Source organism: Anomaloglossus baeobatrachus, chromosome 2 (genome assembly GCF_048569485.1).
Source record: "Anomaloglossus baeobatrachus isolate aAnoBae1 chromosome 2, aAnoBae1.hap1, whole genome shotgun sequence".
NCBI lineage: Eukaryota > Metazoa > Chordata > Amphibia > Anura > Aromobatidae > Anomaloglossus > Anomaloglossus baeobatrachus.
Window position 1 is genome coordinate 748,070,550 of NC_134354.1, and position 20,371 is coordinate 748,090,920.

Below are 20,371 nucleotides of genomic sequence, written 5' to 3' on the forward strand. Positions count from 1 at the left end.
GGGTCCAGGGGAGGCCCGGACGCCATCTTTCCAGGAGCATGGAGGGGAAATAGAGGCACTGGCCCGGCCTGCTAAGCAGCAAGAGAAGGAGGAGTGGGTGAGCGGGGACACAGGGGAAAGTGGAGGAATCTCTGCAGCAGTTCCAACAGGGAATGCCTTGGCTCAGCAGCCCTGCACTGCATCGGATCCTCAGGCACAGCAGCAGCAGGCCCAGGAGCACATAGTGGCTGTGGGAGATAAGGTGGAGGTCGGGGGGCAGCCCTCCCCACTGCCGGGAGAAGGGACTGCAGCCACAGCTGGTAATATCAGGGAACAGAGCAGCCTGCTTCCCCCCTCTGGGCCTCGGTGTGGAGATCAACCTTCCCAGCTTCCCCAGCACCAGACTAAAACTCCAGTGTCTATTACTGCAGGTGCTCACCTTAAAGGGCCAGACACCTTCTATAAGGACATGCATGATTTCATAAGTAAACTTCCTTCTAAAGAGGACTTTCAATGCCTCATACGTGAGGTTAAAGCAACTTGCAGGTCAGAAATAGCTGAAGTGAGGAGAGATTTGCAGCAATTGTCTAGCAGAATTGAATCCCTGGAGGAAGAGCATGACATCACCAGATCCCATGTATCAGAATTACACAAACTGGCAACATCGCAACAAAAAATAATGGAGGATATGCAGTCTCACATAGAGGATCTCGACAACAGAGGACGCCGTTGCAATGTCCGTGTGAGGGGGGTCCCAGAGTCAGATGGGCCCGAGGACACAAACTCCATACTACAATCCATCTTTAATGAAGTGTTGGACGCTCCCCCTTCTAACATCATCAAGCTGGACAGGGCACACAGGGCTTTACAGCCGAAGAATTTATCCACCCAACCCCGGGACATCATTTGTTGCATTCACGACTTCTCCACCAAAGAACTGATCATGGCTAAGGCTAGAATGAGGCGCACGGCACCTGTGTTCAATGGCAAGGAAATCCAGCTTTTCCCGGATCTTTCTCGCATCACACTCCAGAAAAGGCGGCACCTCAAACCCCTCCTCACGAGCCTGAAGGAGCACCAGGTTCCATACCGCTGGGGTTACCCGTTTGCTCTAACAGCGCGCAGAGGGGGTAAATCGGCGACCCTTCGCACTCCAGCAGATACCACTCTGTTCTGTGAAGCACTGGACATTCCAGCGGTCTGTATCCCAGATTGGGACTTGCAAAGGTTGGAAGGGCCGCCCCCTCCCGTGTGGTCCAAGGTGAGGGGTGGAGGGCGTGGGGCTTTGGGGGGGAGAGGAGGTAGGGGCCGCGGGTCGCCCCCCTCCCCGGCTCACCGTTGAGGACACTTCTTAACCTGGTTGGTGCCTATTTCTTATACCCTCTGAGTTCCAGTGGCTGAGCATGCTTTGTGATACTGTGACTCTCTCTACAGCAAGCCTCTGACTGTCCATTGTGTCATCTGCGGACCTCTGGGTCTGTTGAGCTGCATAAGGGGGGGGGCTGTAGCCACAATGATGCCGTGGGTGGTAGGGGGGTTGGCGGGAGCCCGGTCCCCTTACTTGGAGTTAGTGGTTGAGGTTTTTTGTTTTGTTTTTTTTTCTCTTGTTTCCTTTTGGCACGGGCCCGTGCCCACTGGACTGACCCCCGTGGGAGAGCTACTGGGGAGTGAGGTGGGTGGCTCTCTTAGCTCAGACGGGTTGGGGAACCTCCCTCTAGGTCTCTCCCTTCCGGGTTGACCCCCCGGGAATCTATGCCTAAGGTTTATGCATTTTGGTTAATGTTCTTAATTCATGTTCATTTCTATGTTTGTCCTTGTCTTCCCCCCTCCCCGATGTTTTTTCCTTATGTGTCCTTTCAGGTACCACCCCTTCTAGAGTCCCTGGGAGCTGCGGCCCTTTGTCGTATGGACCATCTCCTCTGGCCGGCTTCACAGGGGAAGTCATGCCCCCGACGGTATAGGTGTGCCATTAGCTTTTTCTTACTTCTAAGTTTTAGATATGACCCGCATTATCTCTCTTAACGTAAAAGGTCTGAATTCACCCCGTAAGAGGAAATTGCTGCTACAGGAACTGAAAACATCAGGTGCAGACATAGCCTTTATCCAAGAAACACATTTTGTGGAATCAAACACTTTCAAATTTGCGTCCCACCGCTTTCCCATCCATTACTCGGCTTACTCGGGCTCCAAGAGGGGGGGAGTTGCTATTTTAATATCCTCCAGTTGTCCTCTACAAATTACGGGTTCTCACTGCGATCCAGAGGGTAGATATGGGATTCTGGAGGGCCAACTGGGGGGATCCCCGCACATAATGGCCAACATTTATGCACCTAATGAAGGGCAGATACGCTTTCTTAAGAAAATACTCGATCTGATAGGCGGACTGGCACCGGCCTCTACGGTGTTGGGGGGAGACTTTAACATCCCTTTTTCGGAGGTGGCCGACAGACTCTCTGTGGGTGGACACCCTCCATCGGGTGCTTTGAAAAATTTGTCCCGGGACTTTCGTAGGCTCATTAGATCAGGGGCTTTATACGACGCTTGGAGGGTGGACCACCCGGGAGAGAAGGCCTTTTCCTTCTACTCGCATCCGCATCAGACGCACACCAGAATAGACTATTTTTTCATTGACTCACAGCTGCTGGGGCGTCTTGAGAGGGTGGAAATGGGATCCATTACGTGGTCAGACCATTCCCCACTCATAATGGACTTCAAGAAAGATGGTCCTCGACCTAGGCCTCAGCATTGGCGCCTTAATGAATCTCTGATCAAAAATCCCGACACTAGGGCCTTTTTAAATAAGCAACTGGTCGAATTCTTTCAGTTGAACACGGGCACGGTCACGTCGCCGGCAACACTCTGGGAAGCTCACAAGGCAGTGATGAGGGGACTATGCATTAGAGAGGGCGCCAGGGCTAAAAAGAATGCCACAAGCCAGCGGGACTCTATAACGGCCCATCTTAAGCTACAGGAGGGGAGACTGGCGGCTGCCCCATCACTGACTATTCTTAGGAGAGTCATCAGCCTTAGGGAAAAGTTGAGAGACTTGGCAATTGGCAGAGCAGAAAAATTGCTAACCTTTTCTAAACAAAGATACTATGAAAGGAGTAATAAGGCTCATACCTTACTCGCCAGGCAGCTTAAGGAGCGCGCTACATCCTCATGCCCTCAGGCTCTGCGCGACGAAAAGGGCACTATCCACTATCACCCCGCTTCAATAGCTGACATTTTTTTCAATTACTACAACAAGCTTTATAACCTTCCGGTTCCCCCGGGCATGGCTTCGCGCGGGGCTGGGGCACTTGGGGACTATTTTTCGGCCCTTGAGCTCCCTTCACTGCCTTGCGGAGCAGCCGCGGCTTTGAATGAAGAGATTACTACAGAGGAACTGGAGCAAGTTCTGGAAGCCCTGCCTGGCGGGAAGTCACCGGGCCCGGACGGCTTTACTTATTTTTATTACAAGGTGTTTGCGGCGGAGCTCCTCCCACACATGGCCGCCTTGTTTAACTCTTTCCTTCAGGGTGACCCTATCCCTCCATCCATGCTACACTCCCATTTAATCCTCCTGCCCAAGCCACCCAGGGACCCATTGGACTGTGCTAATTATAGACCAATAGCCCTTTTGAACTCCGATTTGAAGATGTTCACCAAGCTCTTGGCGGCCAGGCTTAATCGATGGTTGCCCCAACTCGTGTATAAAGACCAGGTGGGTTTTGTCCCTTGCCGTCAGGGGGGGGACAACACCAGGAAGGTCATAGACCTGGTGGATGTGGCAAATCGGACGAAGCAACAGGCGTTGGTGTTGAGTCTAGATGCAGAGAAGGCTTTTGACCGCCTTGCGTGGCCTTTTCTCTTCAAGACAATGGAGGTCTTTGGGATCTCGGGTGGCTTTATGCGGGCCTTGAAGTCCCTGTATAGCGCTCCTACGGCCTCTATCAAACTCCCCCTCCACATCTCTAAGCCTTTTCTCATCTCCAATGGCACCAGGCAGGGGTGCCCCCTGTCCCCCCTCCTTTTTGCACTATGCATAGAGCCCCTCGCGGCCTCGGTCAGGAGCAACCCAGACATCTCGGGGGTCCTGGTCAGGAATAAACCGTTTAAAATCTCACTTTTTGCCGACGATGTGCTCATTACACTTACTAACATCCATGTGTCCCTTCCAATTTTAATGTGCACCTTGGGTAGGTACGGGAGCCTTTCGGGGTATAAGATCAACTCTAGCAAAACGGAGGCAATGCCCTTGAATCTCGACCCGGTGGCCCTGGATTACCTGCGTTTGAATTTTAAGTTTCGTTGGAAGACAGATGCGGTCAAGTACCTGGGGGTTAACCTCACATCTACTTATGATTCCCTCTATAACCTTAACTTCCACCCCCTTTTCCGAGAGCTGAGAACTCTTTTGAGCAAGTGGTTGCCCCTCCCTCTTTCGTGGATGGGGCGCATTGCGGCGGTTAAAATGAGCTTGCTCCCAAAATTATTATATTTCTTTGAAACCCTCCCAGTTAAGGTACCAATAAAGGAGCTGAAGTCCCTTCAGGCGGCTATCCTTAGATTTATTTGGTGTAACAAACGTCATAGGGTGGCCAGGGAGGTGTTGATGGCTCGGAGAAACAGGGGGGGGCTTTCTGTCCCGGACATCCTAAAATACTATTGGGCGGCCCATCTTAGGAGGATCCCCTGTTGGGTGTCCCTTTGGGCATACAACAGGTGGACTGAGATTGAAAAACTTTGGCTGGCGCCTATACATCCAAACGCGCTCCTGTGGCCCCCGGCCCAGTGTCATTCGCCCCCCCCTCTTCTTGGACCGATGCAGTTCACTAGGGACCTCTGGGAATTTTGCATTAGAAGATTTCCTTTGGCATCCCCCTGCTCCCCTCTGGTGTCCTTCATATACCAACCCTTGCTCCCAAGCAGTCTGGAGTCGGACATGGTGCACCCCTGGCTCAAGGCAGGTCTATTCAGATTTGCAGACATTATAGATGGAAGTACAATGCAGATCCATTCCTTTGAGTACCTTAGAGATAAATTCTCTCTCTCTAATCGAGAGTTTTTCCAATATCTGCAGATCAGAGACTTGGCTGGCTCCTTGTTTGGCAGGGCAGGGGCCTCGATTCCCACAGATTTTGAGAAAATTTGCAGAAGGGGCACTGATACTAAGGGACTAATTTCGGAAATTTACATTTTGCTTTCTGAGTCACGGGAGGGGCCCGAGGGGTCTTTTCCATACATGCGGAAATGGGAGTCTCTATTGGGAAGGCGGATACTTCCTCAGGAATGGGCAGCAATCTGGGGAAACGCCGCCAAGACGTCAATATGCACACTATATAAGGAAAATATCTATAAAATTTTGCTATTTTGGTACCACACTCCAGATTTCCTTCATGGCATAGACCCCTCCATACCGGCTTGTTGCTGGAGATGCGGGGGAGGCAGGGGCACCATTCTGCACATATTCTGGTCCTGTCCAGGGATAGTCCCCTTCTGGGAGCGGGTTAGAGGGTTGATCCATAAAGTACTATATATAGAGGTTGATCTTGATCCCCTGATCTATGTTCTGGGTCTTGGGAATGGGGGATTGGGAAAAACGGCCTCTAAGCTTTTGTCCCACATCCTTACGGCAGCCAGATGCTTAATTGCAAAGAATTGGAGGCAGCCAGGGACACCCTCACTCCAGAGCCTCAAGTATAGATTACTGGACGTTAGACGCATGGAACATCTCACGGCACTATTGCATGACACAGTTGACCGCTTCCAGGCCGTGTGGGCACCATGGGACTACTTTGCGGGACAGGAGGATCTGTGAGACTGAGGCCTATGGGTCCTATGGAAGGAGCATGGACTCTTGAAACCCTTCCCTCTTCCCTCCTATTTCTCCTCTCCCCTCCTAACCCTCCTCACCTGTCCTGTCATTGTTTGTCTAGGTTCGATAAGAATTGTGAATTTTATGTTTTATTTTATGTATGAAAAACGTAAATTGAAAATCTCAATAAAAATTCAAAGTTTAAAAAAAAAAAAAAGGAGACCGCAGGGTCAGTAGTAGTGGATGGGAGATCTTCCACATGCAGAGTTTTGGTGGATTGCTGCAATAAGGGAGTTCATTGCAGCTTGATCGCTCGGGGAGGTTGAAACCAAGGAATCATCCCGGTACAAACATCATTCCCCTTCCTCCGGCTCCTCAGAGACCGCGGAACATGTGGGAGAACCCCATCTGTGTACCCCAGAGGGAGAACCATGGGGGTCATGCCCTTTTTCTGATCTGCAACCGGTGAAGCAGAGGGCTGATTCTTATCAGACGGACCCTCTATAGAGGTGTCAGTAGGCTGCGTTCTGTCCAGGGGCCCCGAGGGGTGTAGGACGATGTTGCATAGTCAGCACCAGGTTCTGGGAACTGTGCCCATTCTGGGGGACTGGGAGCCGTAGGCTCTGGGCCGGCAGCGGTTGCTGCGGTGGTGGCGGGGGGGGGGGGGGAACTACAAAGGCACCGGACTTACAGAAGGAAGACTTACAGGACTGCAGCCCCTGGCTGATGAGCCACAAACTCTGATTGTAATGAGGGAGCAATGCTCTGCAGAGTTAATATGCAAGTGAGGCTATAACTCATCCGGAACCCTTATGACCCCTTCCCCCTTCTGCGTCACAGTTCCTGTGGGAAGGAGGAAGCCAGCTCTGAGAGACGCCCACAGGCTCTGATCACAACAAGAGGGAGCAATGCTCTGCAGCAATGCTCTGCAGATCCTGTGTGAGGAGGGTTATGCGCGCTTTCTTGAGGGAGCGTGGCTTATCGAGTGTCGTAGGGGGCAGGGCCTAGCTCTGACAAGAAGGCATGAGAAAATATAATAAACAAAAAAATGGTGGGAAGGGACTCCCCTTCCCCCCTCCAGCCCTGTACAACAATGGTGGACAGAAAAACCTCTATAAGTGTACTGCAGCTGTGGGTGCACTTAGTCCAGGGAGTTGTCCCCTCCCCCCGCCACAGGTGGAATGCTCTGCAGGTGTCTGCAATCACAGCCCATGTGCATCCAGTCAGTGTGACCTTTGCTCCAGTTTCCTGTCAGGGAGCCAGTGTGCAGATTCTGACGCCTGCTGTGCCCGGTCATAGAACGTGTATCAACTCAGAGCCTGCCAGTGGGACTGAGGAGTGCTCTGGGGCTCTAGAAAAATCGGAATGATTTCACCTCAACTCCTGTGGAGATGGCAGTCTGGTCACGCTGGTGCGGAGCGAATATCAACTCAGAGCCTGCAAGAGGGGCTGAGGAAGTTTTCATCTGCTCTGGGCTCTGGAAAATCAGTGCCATGAGACCTGTCGTCCAGTGAGTAACAGCCCAGGATCCAGCGTCGCAGGAGGTGGTACGGGGAGGGCAATACTCCGCGTTCCTGCCTGTTGATGGTTTTGGGAAATCGGTCCCCGAAGGAACCGTCGCAATCTAAAAACAAAAAATTCTTGCTGCAGTAGTCTGCAGAGATGTGCCTCCTATAGACACTAAGCTAAAACTGAGGCTGCCTGGCCTGGCCAGGGGGTGTATACTGCAGAGGAGGAGCTATGCTTTTGCATCTACTTAGTGTCCTCCTATGGATTGGCAGCATAACACCATGGTCCTGTGTCCCCCAATGAGGCGTCAGAGAAATGGAATATGCATAACTGCTATGAATAATAGGAATATAAGAGATGTTTAGCCATTGTATTGATCAATGCTAAAAAGCCCCAAAGCCAACGCCAAGGTAATCTCTATTTAATAGAGATTACCTTGGCGTTGGTTTGGGGCTCTTTTGCATTGATCAATACAATGGCTAAACATCTCTTATATTCCTAATATGAATAGCAGTTATGCATATTTCATTTTTCATGTTTTTTCACTTTTTCAGATAGTTCATTGTATTTTTCAGTCTAGTGTTTCCATAGCAATTTTGCTTTTCATCATTCCCCTACACATTGTGACTTGTGTGCAACTCTTTATCCTATTGTATAGTTATGTTTTTGAGTCTTGCACCATGTTCACACCATTGGTGTTCCAGACATACATTCTTTAGTTATATTTGCAAAGAGGGTGACAATAAAAAATAAACCTAAAAACACAGACTGTAATAATTTTACCAGCAAAAAGTTTCTTAAGGTGAGACTGGATCACTGCTGGATTGGTTGACTGGCCCAGTATTTCCAGTAAGTCATCGTCTCCAATGAAGTAAAATCGAGGAAAAGCAGAACGTTTCTCCTGGGAAAAACAACAATGTCACAAGTAATCAAAAAAAAAATACAGAAACGTACAATGGTAATGATGAATCCCCGCATCGTACCTCCAGGAACTCATTCAGAGACTTCTGGCATCGCTGGAGCTGATCGAGGATAGTCATCAGGGAGTTTCTTATTCCGACCCGAGAAGTTAACATCGTCACTCTGCTGTCCCTTTTAATGTCCGCCATTATAGATCTGTGGAGTAAAAACATAAAAAGGAACTAAAGTCCTAGCACAAAATGTATAATAGCATTCATGTACATAAAAGTAGAAATGTAATTATTCATTCACAGATTTTCTAAGCAGATTATTATATAGTTACTATGGGGAAAAAAAGTGCAATCGTACTAAGGGTTCATGCAACAGAAACATCCACAGCATATTATGGTATAGCACAAATCCGGGTTATGTAACCTCAGATTAACAAAGATCAAGACAAGAGGAAGATATGGCTTAAAATAATGATTTTATTTAAATATATTAAAATATAAAATATAGTAATGTCAGCAAAGGTGCCTACATGAAGGGGGATGCAGAAATGAAGGGAATTTTGTTTACTTACCGTAAATTCCTTTTCTTCTAGCTCCAATTGGGAGACCCAGACAATTGGGTGTATAGCTATTGCCTCTGGAGGCCACACAAAGTATTACACTTAAAAGTGTAAGGCCCCTCCCCTTCTGGCTATACACCCCCAGTGGGATCACTGGCTCACCAGTTTTAGTGCCAAAGCAAGAAGGAGGAAAGCCAATAACTGGTTTAAAGACCAATTCAATCCGAGGAAACATCGGAGAACTGAACCATACCACATGAACAACATGTGTACCCGAAAAAACAGAAAAACCCCGAGAAAACAGGGCGGGTGCTGGGTCTCCCAATTGGAGCTAGAAGAAAAGGAATTTACGGTAAGTAAACAAAATTCCCTTCTTCTTTGTCGCTCCATTGGGAGACCCAGACAATTGGGATGTCCAAAAGCAATCCCTGGGTGGGTAAAAGAATACCTCATGATAGGGCCGTCAAACGGCCCTCTCCTACAGGTGGCCAACCGCCGCCTGAATGACTTATCTACCTAGGCTGGCGTCTGCCGAAGCGTAGGTATGCATCTGATAATGCTTGGTAAAAGTAAGTAGACTCGACCAGGTGGGTGCCTGACACACCTGCTGAGCCGTAGCCTGGTGCCGTAATGCCCAGGATGCACCCACGGCTCTGGTAGAATGGGCCTTCGGCCTTGAGAGAACCAGAAGCCCAGTAGAACTGTAGGTTTCAAGAATTGGTTCCTCGAGCCCCCGAGCAAGGGTGGATCTGGAAGCTTGCGACTGTTTACGCCGACCAGCGACAAGGACAAAGAGTGCATCCGGGTGGCGCAGGAGCGCCATGCGGGAAGTAGAACCTGAGTGCTCTCACCAGAACCAACAGATGCAAATCTTTCTGAAATTGATGGACTGGACGAGGACACAAAGAAGGTGAGGTGATATCCTGATTGATATGAAAATGGGATACCACCTTAGGGAGAAATTCCGGAACCGGACGCAGAACTACCCTGTCCTGGTGAAGGACCAGGAAGGGAGTTTGTATGAGAGCGTTGCTAGCTCGGAAACTCTCCTAAGAGACGAGACCGTTACTAGAAGGCCACTTCCCGTGAAAAACGGGAAGGGAGACATCCTTCAAAGGCTCGAAAGGCGGCATCTGGAGAGCAATTAGAACCTTGTTCAGATCTCAGGGCTCTAACGGCCGCTTGTACGGAGTGCTGAGAAGACAAACTCCCCGTAGGAACGTGCGTACCTGAGGAAGTCGTCGTTTCTGAAAAAATACAGCTAGCGCTGAGACTTGTCCCTAAAGGGAACTGAGCGACAACCCATTTTCCTACCTAGATTGCAGGAAGGAAGGAAACATAGACGATGCAACCGGCCAGGGAGAAACACCCTGCGCCGAGCACCGAGATAAGAACATCTTCCACGTCCTGTGGTCAATCTTGGCGGACGTTGGTATGCTAGCCTGTCTCATGGTGGCAACCACGTCCTGAGGTAATCCTGACGACACTAGGTTCCAGGACTCAATGCCACACCATCCGGTTGAGGGCCGTAGAATTCAAATGGAAGAATGGCCCTTGAGACCGCCAGTCTGATTGGTCTGGTAGTGCCCCCGGTTAGCCTACCGTGAGGCACCACAGAACCGAGTACCACCACATCCTCGGCCAATTTGTAGCGACGAGGATGGCGCGGCCGCAGTCGGTCTTGATCTAGCGCAGTACTCTGGGCAACAATGCCAGAGGTGGCACCTAAGGTAGCTGGAACTGCGACCAATGCTGAACTAAGGCGTTTGCCGCCAGAGCTCGATGATTGTGAAACCGTGCCATGAAGCTGGCACATTGTTGTTGTGCCGTGACGCCATTAGATCGACGTCCGGCCTCTGTCAGCGGCGCCCGATCTCCTGAAACCCGTCCGGGTGAGGAGACCATACTCTTTCGGCCACACCTCAGCGACTTAGGAAGTCAGCTTCCTAGTTTCCACACTTGGGATGTGAATTGTGGATATGGTGGATGCCGTGTCTTCCACCCACATCAGAACCTGCCGGACTTCCTGGAAGGCTTGCCGGTTGCGCGTTCTTCCTTGGTGGTTGATGTATGCCACCGCTGTGGAGCTGTCCGACTGAAGTCGGATATGCTTGCTTTCCAACCGCTGTTGGAAGGATTGTAGGGCAAGATACACTGCTCTGTGTTCAAGAACATTGATCTGAAGAGTGGACTCTTGCTGAGTCCACGTACCCCTGAGCGCTGTAGTGGAGAAAAACTGCTCCCCACCCTGATAGACTCGCGTCTGTCGTAACTATCGCCCAGGACGGGGATAGGAAGGACCTTCTTTTTGACCAAGAGGTGAGAAGAAGCCACCACCGTAGAGATTCCTTGGCCGCCTGAGAAAGAACGACGACTCTGTTGAGGGACGTCGATTCCTCGTCCCATTGGCGGAGAATGTCCCATTGTAGTGGACGCAGTAAAACTGCGCGAAAGGAACTGCCTCCATTGCTACCATCTTACGTAGGAAGTGCATGAGGCGTCTCAATGTGTGCGACTGGTTCTTAAAGAAGAGCTTGCAGCCCGTAGTGAATGCTGTTTGTCTAGCGGCAGCTTCACTATCGCTGAGAGAGTAAGAAACTCTATGCCTAGATATGTTATCGATAGGGTCGGGGTCGGATCTGACTTTAAAAAGTTGATGATCCACCCAAAACTCTAGAGAGTCTCCAGCGCAACGTTCGGGCAGTGTTGGCATGTTTCCTAAGAGAGTGCCTTGACAAGTAGATCGTCTAAATACGGGACCACAGAGTGACCCTGAGAGTGCAGGACTGTGACTACTGCTGCCCTGACCTTGGCGAAGACCAGTTGGACTGTCGCTAGCCGGAAGGTAGAGCTACGAACAGAGGGTGTTCGTCTCCTATAACGAAGCGTAGAAACGCTAGTGCTCTGGATCAATCGGCACGTGTGGATAAGCATCCTTGATGCCTAATGATGCTAGGAAATATCCTTGGGACCTTGAGGCGATGACATGGCGGAGGGATTCCATCCGGAACCGCCTGGTGTCCACGAGCTTGCTGAGCATTTTTAGATCCAGAACGGGACGGAACGGCCCGTTGTTATAGGTACCGCAAAGAATTTGGGGTAAAAACCGTGACCTTGTTCCTGAAGAGGAACGGGGGTCATCACTCTTTCTGCCTATAGAGTGCACCCTGTTTGCAGAAGAGCAGCGGCCCGGCCGGGAGGTGGAGAAATTCTGAAGAATCGAGTTGGAGGACGAGAAGTGAGCTCTATCCTGCACCCGTGAGACAGAATGTCTCACACTCAATGGTCATTGACCTATGGCAGCTAAATATCGCCAAGGCGGGAGAGCCTGCTACCGACCGAGGCCGCAAGTCATGAGGAAGCCGCCTTGGAAGCGGGTTTTCAGACTGTCGCTTTTTTGGGCGAGACTGAGCCCGCTAAGAATCTTAGCTCCTCTGATCCTTTTGAGTCCACATTGGACGAGGAAAAATGGGACCTGCCCGAGCCTCGAAAAGGCCGAAAACCCCGACTGCCTCTTGCACTGTTGGGGTTTGTTGTGTCCGGGCTGAGGAAAGGATGAATCCTTACCCCTGGACTGTTTGATGGTTACATCCAACGCTCACCAAACAGTCGGTCAGCAGAAAAAGGCAACTGGTTAGGCAACCTTTTTTGGAAGCAGAATCTGCCTTCCATTCACTTAACGAGCAGACCAGGCTCTGCTTAAAAACACGGAGTAGCGGAGGCTACCGCCGCACGGTTCGCAGAGTCCAGGACAACCTGAATCGCGTAAGAAACAAATGCAGACATTTGAGAGGTTAAGGATGCCACCTGCGGCACAGATGTACGGGTAACCGTGTCAATCTGTGTAAGACAAGCTGAAATAGGTTGGAGTGCCCCAAGGGAGAGAATGCCGGAGCCAACGGTGCGCCGACAGCCTCATAGATGGCTTTCGACCAGAGATCCATCTGTCTGTCAGTGGCATCTTTGAGTTTGCAGTTCCATCTCCCACTGCAACTATGGATCTAGCTACAAGCCTGGAGATTGGAGGATGCCGCTCGGGACATTGGGTCCAGTCCTTGACCAAGTCAGGGGACAGGGATAACGTGTATCCTAAGCCGTTTGGAGAAGCGCATATCTGGATAAGCGTGGTGTTCCTGGACTGCCTCTCTGAAGGCAGAGTGGTCCAGAAAAATACGTGAAGCTGACTCCTCCACTGGAGGAGCTGTGAGAAATAACCCACATTCTATAGATGGACGCTATAAGATTATTTACTATGGCGTCACAATCAGGTGTATCCAGATTGAGAGCGGTCTCAGGATCAGAATCCTGAGCCGCTACTTCCGCCTCATTACACAGCGAGTCCTTCTGTTAGGACCCTGATGAAACCGAGGCCGCTCATAGCGAGCCTACTTAGGCTGTCTGGGACTGACGTCCGTGCAGAGCCGTGACTCTGGGATGCGTGTGACATTCCCAGAGCTGTTAGTTATTCACACTGAGGGGGGCCATGGATCAATGATTCAACAGTGCCCATATTGTGAGAGACATGTCCGGACTGCTAGGCTTCTAGTATCATAGCCATAGTCTCAGAAAAACTGTCAGTAAATACTGCAGACACCGTCCTCATCCCCTGGCCATTAGTGCATACAATGGGAGTCTATGTACCTGCCGGCCGTATAGCCGTACATGCTGTACCAGCTGTATAGAAAAACATGTGGTTCTGCACCTTTGTTTTACACAGAGAATATGCTGATAACTCCTCCGCATAATCCAGGAGGGTATATACAACGTGCGACCAAACAGTGCAATGTATATAGTACAAGCATATCTATAAGTGCACTTCTGCACTAGTGGGGTTAGCACCACAGGTGCTGCTTAACGCCTGTTACAGCGATTGTGTGACTATCAGAATGCCAGGGTCTTCCACACTTGTCTCTGTATCGTACAGAAACTGACACTAATGGCTGCCGGTGTCCTTGTAGAGAAGGAAGCCGTGGGCGTGCCTGAGAAAGTGCGGGAATCCGGATTCACAGTGCACACAGTGAGAGGGGTGGAGTATGCAAAACATACTCCAGCTCTCAGCTCTGCTCTATGCAGCGTCACGCCCCTACCCTGACTGTCAGGGCTGTGGGCGGTAACGAAGGGAGACTAGGCCCAGAAGCCGGGGACTCGAGTTAACAGCGCGGCCGCCGTAAAAGCGCGGGCCGCGCTGAAGTCCCCGGCGCACCACAAGTGCCAGCCGCGCCCCAGTTCCAGCGGCCGGCGCGACCGATTCATAGAAGTGGCCAGCGTCCCGCCCCTCTCCTGACTGGCAGGTCTGGGGGCGGGAACGAACGGAAGCAGGCCGCAAAAGCCGGGGACTCTAGTTATCAGCGCGGCCGCCGTAAAAGCGCGGGCCGCGCTGAAGTCCCCGGCGCACCACAAGTGCCAGCCGCGCCGCTGCCAGCGGCCGGCGCGACCGATTCCTGGAAGTGGCCAGCGTCCCGCCCCTCTCCTGACTGGCAGGTCTGGGGGCGGGAACGAACGGAAGCAGGCCGCAAAAGCCGGGGACTCTAGTTATCAGCGCGGCCGCCGTAAAAGCGCAGGCCGCGCTGAAGTCCCCGGCGCACTACAAGTGCCAGCCGCGCCGCAGTCCCAGCGGCCGGCGCGACCAATTCCCATAAGTGAGCCTGCTTCAGCAAAGCTGAATGAGGCCATGGCACAGGCGCCGCAGCGCTGATGTCCCCCGGCGCACTACAACACCCAGCATGCTGCGGTGTGAGCGCCAAATGCACGGGGACACAGAGTACCTTGAGGAAGCAGGGCCATGTCCCTGATGTACTCCGCTCCATCCAGCATCTTCTCCAGGGGCTGTAGATGGAGCACGGTCTCAGTGCCTGGAGACCGGTAAATCCCACTTCACCCAGAGCCCTGTAAAAAGGGATGGGGAAGGAATCAGCATGTGGGCTCCTGCCGCCGTACCCGCAATGGGTACCTCAACCTTACAAACACCTCCGACATACAGTGGGGTGAGAAGGGAGCATGCTGGGGACACTATATGTGTCCTCTTTTTTTCCATCCGACATAGTCAGCAGCTGCTGCTGACTAAAAAGTGGAGCTATGCGTGGATGTGTTGCCTCCTTCGCACAAAGCACAAAACTGGTGAGCCAGTGATCCCACTGGGGGTGTATAGCCAGAAGGGGAGGGGCCTTACACTTTTAAGTGTAATACTTTGTGTGGCCTCCAGAGGCAATAGCTATACACCCAATTGTCTGGGTCTCCCAATGGAGCGACAAAGAAAAGGGGCCATCTGCAATGTTGTAAATGGGTATAGACACAGAAAAATGTAAACACTTAAATTGCACAGACAGATCCCATGAATCTGAATATAACGGAAGTGCAGCTTATGATGCAGCAGAGTGATCATATTAGGGATCATGATACCTGCAAAAACTCTTATCGCTGCTAATGTGGTACCACCTCCCTCTACCCCGACGCGCGTTTCGCCCTGCTTTTTCAGGGGACATCCCCACATTAGCAACCATCGGAATTTCTTAAGGTATCATGATCCCTTATATGATCATGCTGCTGCACTATAATCTGCACTTTACTTATATTCAGCTTCATGGGATCTTTATTATCTTACCAGTGTCAGCTGAAATATACACATGAACTCCTGTGTCCTGAGCAATATAGATAGCCAGCAGGTGATTTAACCTTTTGATGCTGTGAGATTTATATAAATATTGATACGCACAACTATTGCAATATACTTTTACAGCCATTTGTGGTATATATTTTTGTGGTTATAGAGATCTTTAAACCATTATGTTATAACACTTCCACTAATTATAGGTGACGTGGAACTCGCTAACGAAAACTAGGGTGCTCAAGTACAAAATAGGGACTATGTTTAACAAGAACTTGGCACTCCATGCAGAAAAAAATAGAATTTATTTTAGCATCCACTTGAAACAAATTTTTATTTCTTTATTTATTAACATTTTGGCCAATAGGCCTTCACCAAAAAAATTGTAGTAAAAGAAAAAATGTGGCATGCAGCATTCAACTTTGCAGGACAATTTCAGATGCAGACAGGGAATGTTTCTGATGAAGGCCTATTAGTGGAAGCTAAAATAAATTCTAATTTCCTTGCATGGAGTGCCAAGTTCTTGTTACGCTGCTTTCACACATCCGGTTTTTGCTGAGCGGCACAATACGGCGCTTTGCAGAAAAAGCGCAACCGTTTTTTTTTTTGCCGCCGGTTGCGTTTTTTCCACGCATAGACTTGCATTAGCGCTGTATTGTGCCGCATGGCCTTGCGTTGCGTCCGGTTTTTGCCAGATGCGGCATATTTAGCCCATGCAGCGGCCGGATGGAACGTTGCCTGGCACGGATCTGGCGCGATGCGGTGCCATTTACAGTGCAAGCTTATGGATGCCGGATGCGGCAAAAACCACATCCGGCCGCCGGATGCGTTTTTTTGCACTGCGCATGCTCAGTATCAAGCCGCATCCGTCAAGAAAGGAACGGGCCGCATGGAAAAACAACGGATCCGTTTTTTCCGCCGCATCCGTTGCATAGGTTTATGAGCCGGATTGGGCCACACTGCAAAAACCGGATGTGTGAAAGCAGCCTTACACATAACTTTCACTAATAAGATATCTATAATGACAGCAGTCAACAAATACATGGTGTGAAGAGCTGACCAGGAACGAAAGACTATTAGACTTTTTCCAGCACGGAGCACTAGTTACGTCGATCTCGTTGTGTATTTTTATTAGCGATGTGCTTGCTAGTCAGTTTAAGGTCACTTGTCTGTACACAATTGGAAGGGGAAGAGGTTGTAACAGCGTGTCATTAGTTGGCCTTCATTGTATGCTAATGTAACCTGCAGTAGGAATGATTGCCCTGCATCAGGTGGGGGGGGGGTTGTGCATCTGTTGTTCCCCTCTGCAGGAGGCCTCCCTGACAGGGCTGTGGAGTCGGAGTCGGAGTCGTGGAGTCGGAGTCGGAGCTCATTTTGGTGGAGTCGGAGTCGGAGTCGGTATAAAATGCACCGACTCCGACTCCTAAAATATATAATAAATTGGGGACAGTCGTGCAATGCAGAATGTGCTGAATATTTTACTAAATAATAACATTTAGTATAATGCTTATATTTAAGTGATAAATTTATTGTAGTACAATGTGAACATCAGACATTTAATTGTTTTTATGATACAATAATCAAGATAATTGGATAGAACATAAAATATTTATTGGAATACAACTTTAGAACACAAAAAACTAATAAATTGTAAATATGTTTATATATATATATATATATATATATATATATATATATATATATATAGTGTATATACACACACAAGATATATATGTAATCTACTGTATATTACATAGTGTATTACATATTTACAATTTATTACAGTTTTTTGTGTTCTAAAGTTGTATTTCAATAAATATATTTTATGTTCTATCCAAATATCTTGATTATTGTATCATAAAAATTATTAAATGTCTGATGTTCACATACACACATTCATGTACTACAATAAATTTTTCACCTAACTATAAGCAATATATGTAGGAGTCGGAGTCGGAGCCGGAGTCGGAGTCGGAGCCGGAGCCGGAGTCGGAGTCGGTGCAAGAGAATTTGAGGAGTCGGAGTCGAAGGTTTGGCTTACCGACTCCACAGCCCTGCTCCCTGATACACAATCCTGCAGACTGGACAGAGACTGCCCTCCTTCCTACTTGGAGCTATATGAAAAAAAATGTTTACAATGGGTGGGATGTGATCACCTCTCCTCAACCAGAGGGCTGATCCCAAAAGAGGTAGAGAAGCGAGGAGACACATGTTTGATGAGTAGTTGGTGCTGTGACATGGAGGGGCGAGCATCTGTTCTTGCAGTTACATCCTGGTGCCTATGGATGGACTACAGTGTTTGGAGCTGGATACATGGGCTACAGTCGTTATGTCCATCGTCTGGATTGAGGAACAATCCTTAAGACTATTGATGCCGCTTGGAGCTGGATACATGTGCTATGGTCATGACATCTGTCATCTGGAGGAGCAAAAGGACTATTGATGCTGCCTGGAGCTGGATACACACGCTATGGTTGTGGTATTCATCATCTGGAGGAGCATAAGGACCATGGTTGCTGTTAGACCGTGAACGGAAGAAATAAAAATTGTTGCAATGTTAAGGGGGTTGGCCGACATAACAAAAATGTTTGAGTTTAAGCTATTCTGTGCTGTATTGTCATATAAATCACCCCTACATTGTTATTTATTTTTTTCTAACTTTTGTTCCTCTTGAATTATCCCTTTATTCTCTGCAGCTCTTTGTTTACATTCAGCACAAGCAAACTGACCACTTCCTGTGCAAAACCTCAGTCACAACTGGCACCGCCCGGCCTCAGTGTCCAGCCTCACCCCATTGTCCAGCCTCGCCCCCTGAGCGCCCCCTGCAGACACACATTCTCTGTCAGTATTCTGCCCCAGCACCTGACCTCTCATCACTACAGCATTGCAAATAACAACCCCACATCGGACTCTGCACCGCACACACACATCGGGCTCTGCACCACACACACACACATCGGGCTCTGCACCGCACACACACATCCGGCTCTGCAGCGCATACACACATCCGGCTCTGCACCCCATACACACACATCGGGCTCTGCACCACACACACACACACACACACATCTGGCTCTGCACCGCACACACACATCGGGCTCTGCACCGCATACACACATCAGGCTCTGCAGCACACACACACATCGGGCTCTGCACCCCATACACACACATTGGGCTCTGCACCCCATACACACACATCGGGCTCTGCACCCCATACACACACATCGGGCTCTGCACCCCATACACACACATCGGGCTCTGCACCCCATACACACACATCGGGCTCTGCACCCCATACACACACATCGGGCTCTGCACCCCATACACACACATCGGGCTCTGCACCGCACACACACATCGGGCTCTGCACCGCACACACACATCGGGCTCTGCACCGCACACACACATCGGGCTCTGCACCGCACACACACATCGGGCTCTGCACCGCACACACACATCGGGCTCTGCAGCGCATACACACATCGGGCTCTGCACCCCAGACACACACATCGGGCTCTGCACCACACACACACACATCGGGTTCTGCACCGCACACACACATCAGGCTCTGCACCGCATACACACATAGGTCTCTGCACCGCAAACACACATCAGGCTCTGCAGCGCACACACACATCAGGCTCTGCAGCGCATACACAAACATCGGGCTCTGCACCGCATACACACATCGGGCTCTGCACCCCATACACACACATCGGGCTCTGCACCACACACACACATCAGGCTCTGCAGCGCATACACACATCAGGCTCTGCACCGCATACACACATCGGTCTCTGCACCGCACACACACATCAGGCTCTGCAGTGCATACACACATCGGGCTCTGCAGCGCATACACACATCGAGCTCTGCACCGCATACACACATCGGGCTCTGCACCGCATACATACACACACACACACACACACACACACGGCGCTCTGCACCGACCTCCCCACCCCCATAGGGAACACATGTAGCGAATACATACTCACCCGTCCTCGGTCCCCGCCGCTCCTGTACGTTCGCACGCTGTCTGTGCTCTGGCCATATCAGCACAGTAGTGACGTCACCGCTGTGCTAAAGAGAGCACAGACAGCGGGACAGTGATGAGAAGCGCAACGCTCCTTCTCATCAGCGCTTTCAAATATACCGGCATCTGTGATGCCGGTACATTTGAATGTGTGATCCTGAGCAGGGGGCCCGGTGCTGGAGCTGACACCACGGCAGCCGCAGGCAGGCCCCTCCCCCAGGTCACGGACCCCACAGCAGTGCAGGGGGAGGTTGTGGGGAGAGTACGGGGTGCGGGGGAATGTGTGGTAGGGTGCAGAGAAGGGGGCGGGGACTCCACGCACTGTACAGCCCAGCAGGGCGGCAACAAGCTGTTCCAGATTTGCATGTCAACATGGCCCTGCCCATGTTGACATGAAATGACCGGAAGCAGCAAAATCGCTGCAGGAGCGGTCACATGACCACTCTGAGCCTGGGGAGAGGGGCTGACAGCAGGGCAGGTACGTGGTCTCTATCTACTTACCTGCCTCAATGTAGCCCAATAAGGAAATAATAAAAAAAAGTAAAAATAAGCCAGATAACCCCTTTAACCTGCCTAGGGGATTAATACAACCCACAACCTCTGATCGTCACATATGGCAGCATTAGTGTTTATGTCTTTTTGTGTCTATACCCATTTACAACATTACAGCTGGCCCCTTTTTTTCCGGGTCCCCAAAATCACGTAGGCACCTTTGCTGATATTACTATTTTTTGTATTTTAATATATCTAAATCAAATCATTATGTTACACTATTTCTTCTTCTATTGAGCTTTGTTAATCTGAGGTCACATATCCCAGATTTGTGGTATAATTTCGTATTTAAGCTTAATATGGAAAGTTTTGCCCAATTTGTGTTAATTCAGCATATTATGGCAGTAGTGACATTTTACGCTCACCCACATGCTGTTGGAAAAAAAACTGTATGTAGCTTTATATAACTAAGCACAATGC

At 50.1% G+C, this 20,371-nt stretch overlaps 1 protein-coding gene across 3 annotated transcripts in view; it reads right to left on the bottom strand.

The window, feature by feature from the left end:
- DYNC2H1 (dynein cytoplasmic 2 heavy chain 1) overlaps nt 1–20,371 on the bottom strand; it is an 852,364-nt gene that overhangs the window by 600,148 nt on the left and 231,845 nt on the right. For all 3 annotated transcript variants that reach the window (XM_075337457.1, XM_075337458.1, XM_075337455.1), the window contains exons 27-28: nt 8,272–8,404; nt 8,072–8,189 (exon numbers count right to left, since the gene is read on the bottom strand). In XM_075337457.1, the coding sequence (XP_075193572.1) occupies nt 8,072–8,189; nt 8,272–8,404 (251 nt within the window). The remainder of the gene's footprint in view (nt 1–8,071; nt 8,190–8,271; nt 8,405–20,371) is intronic.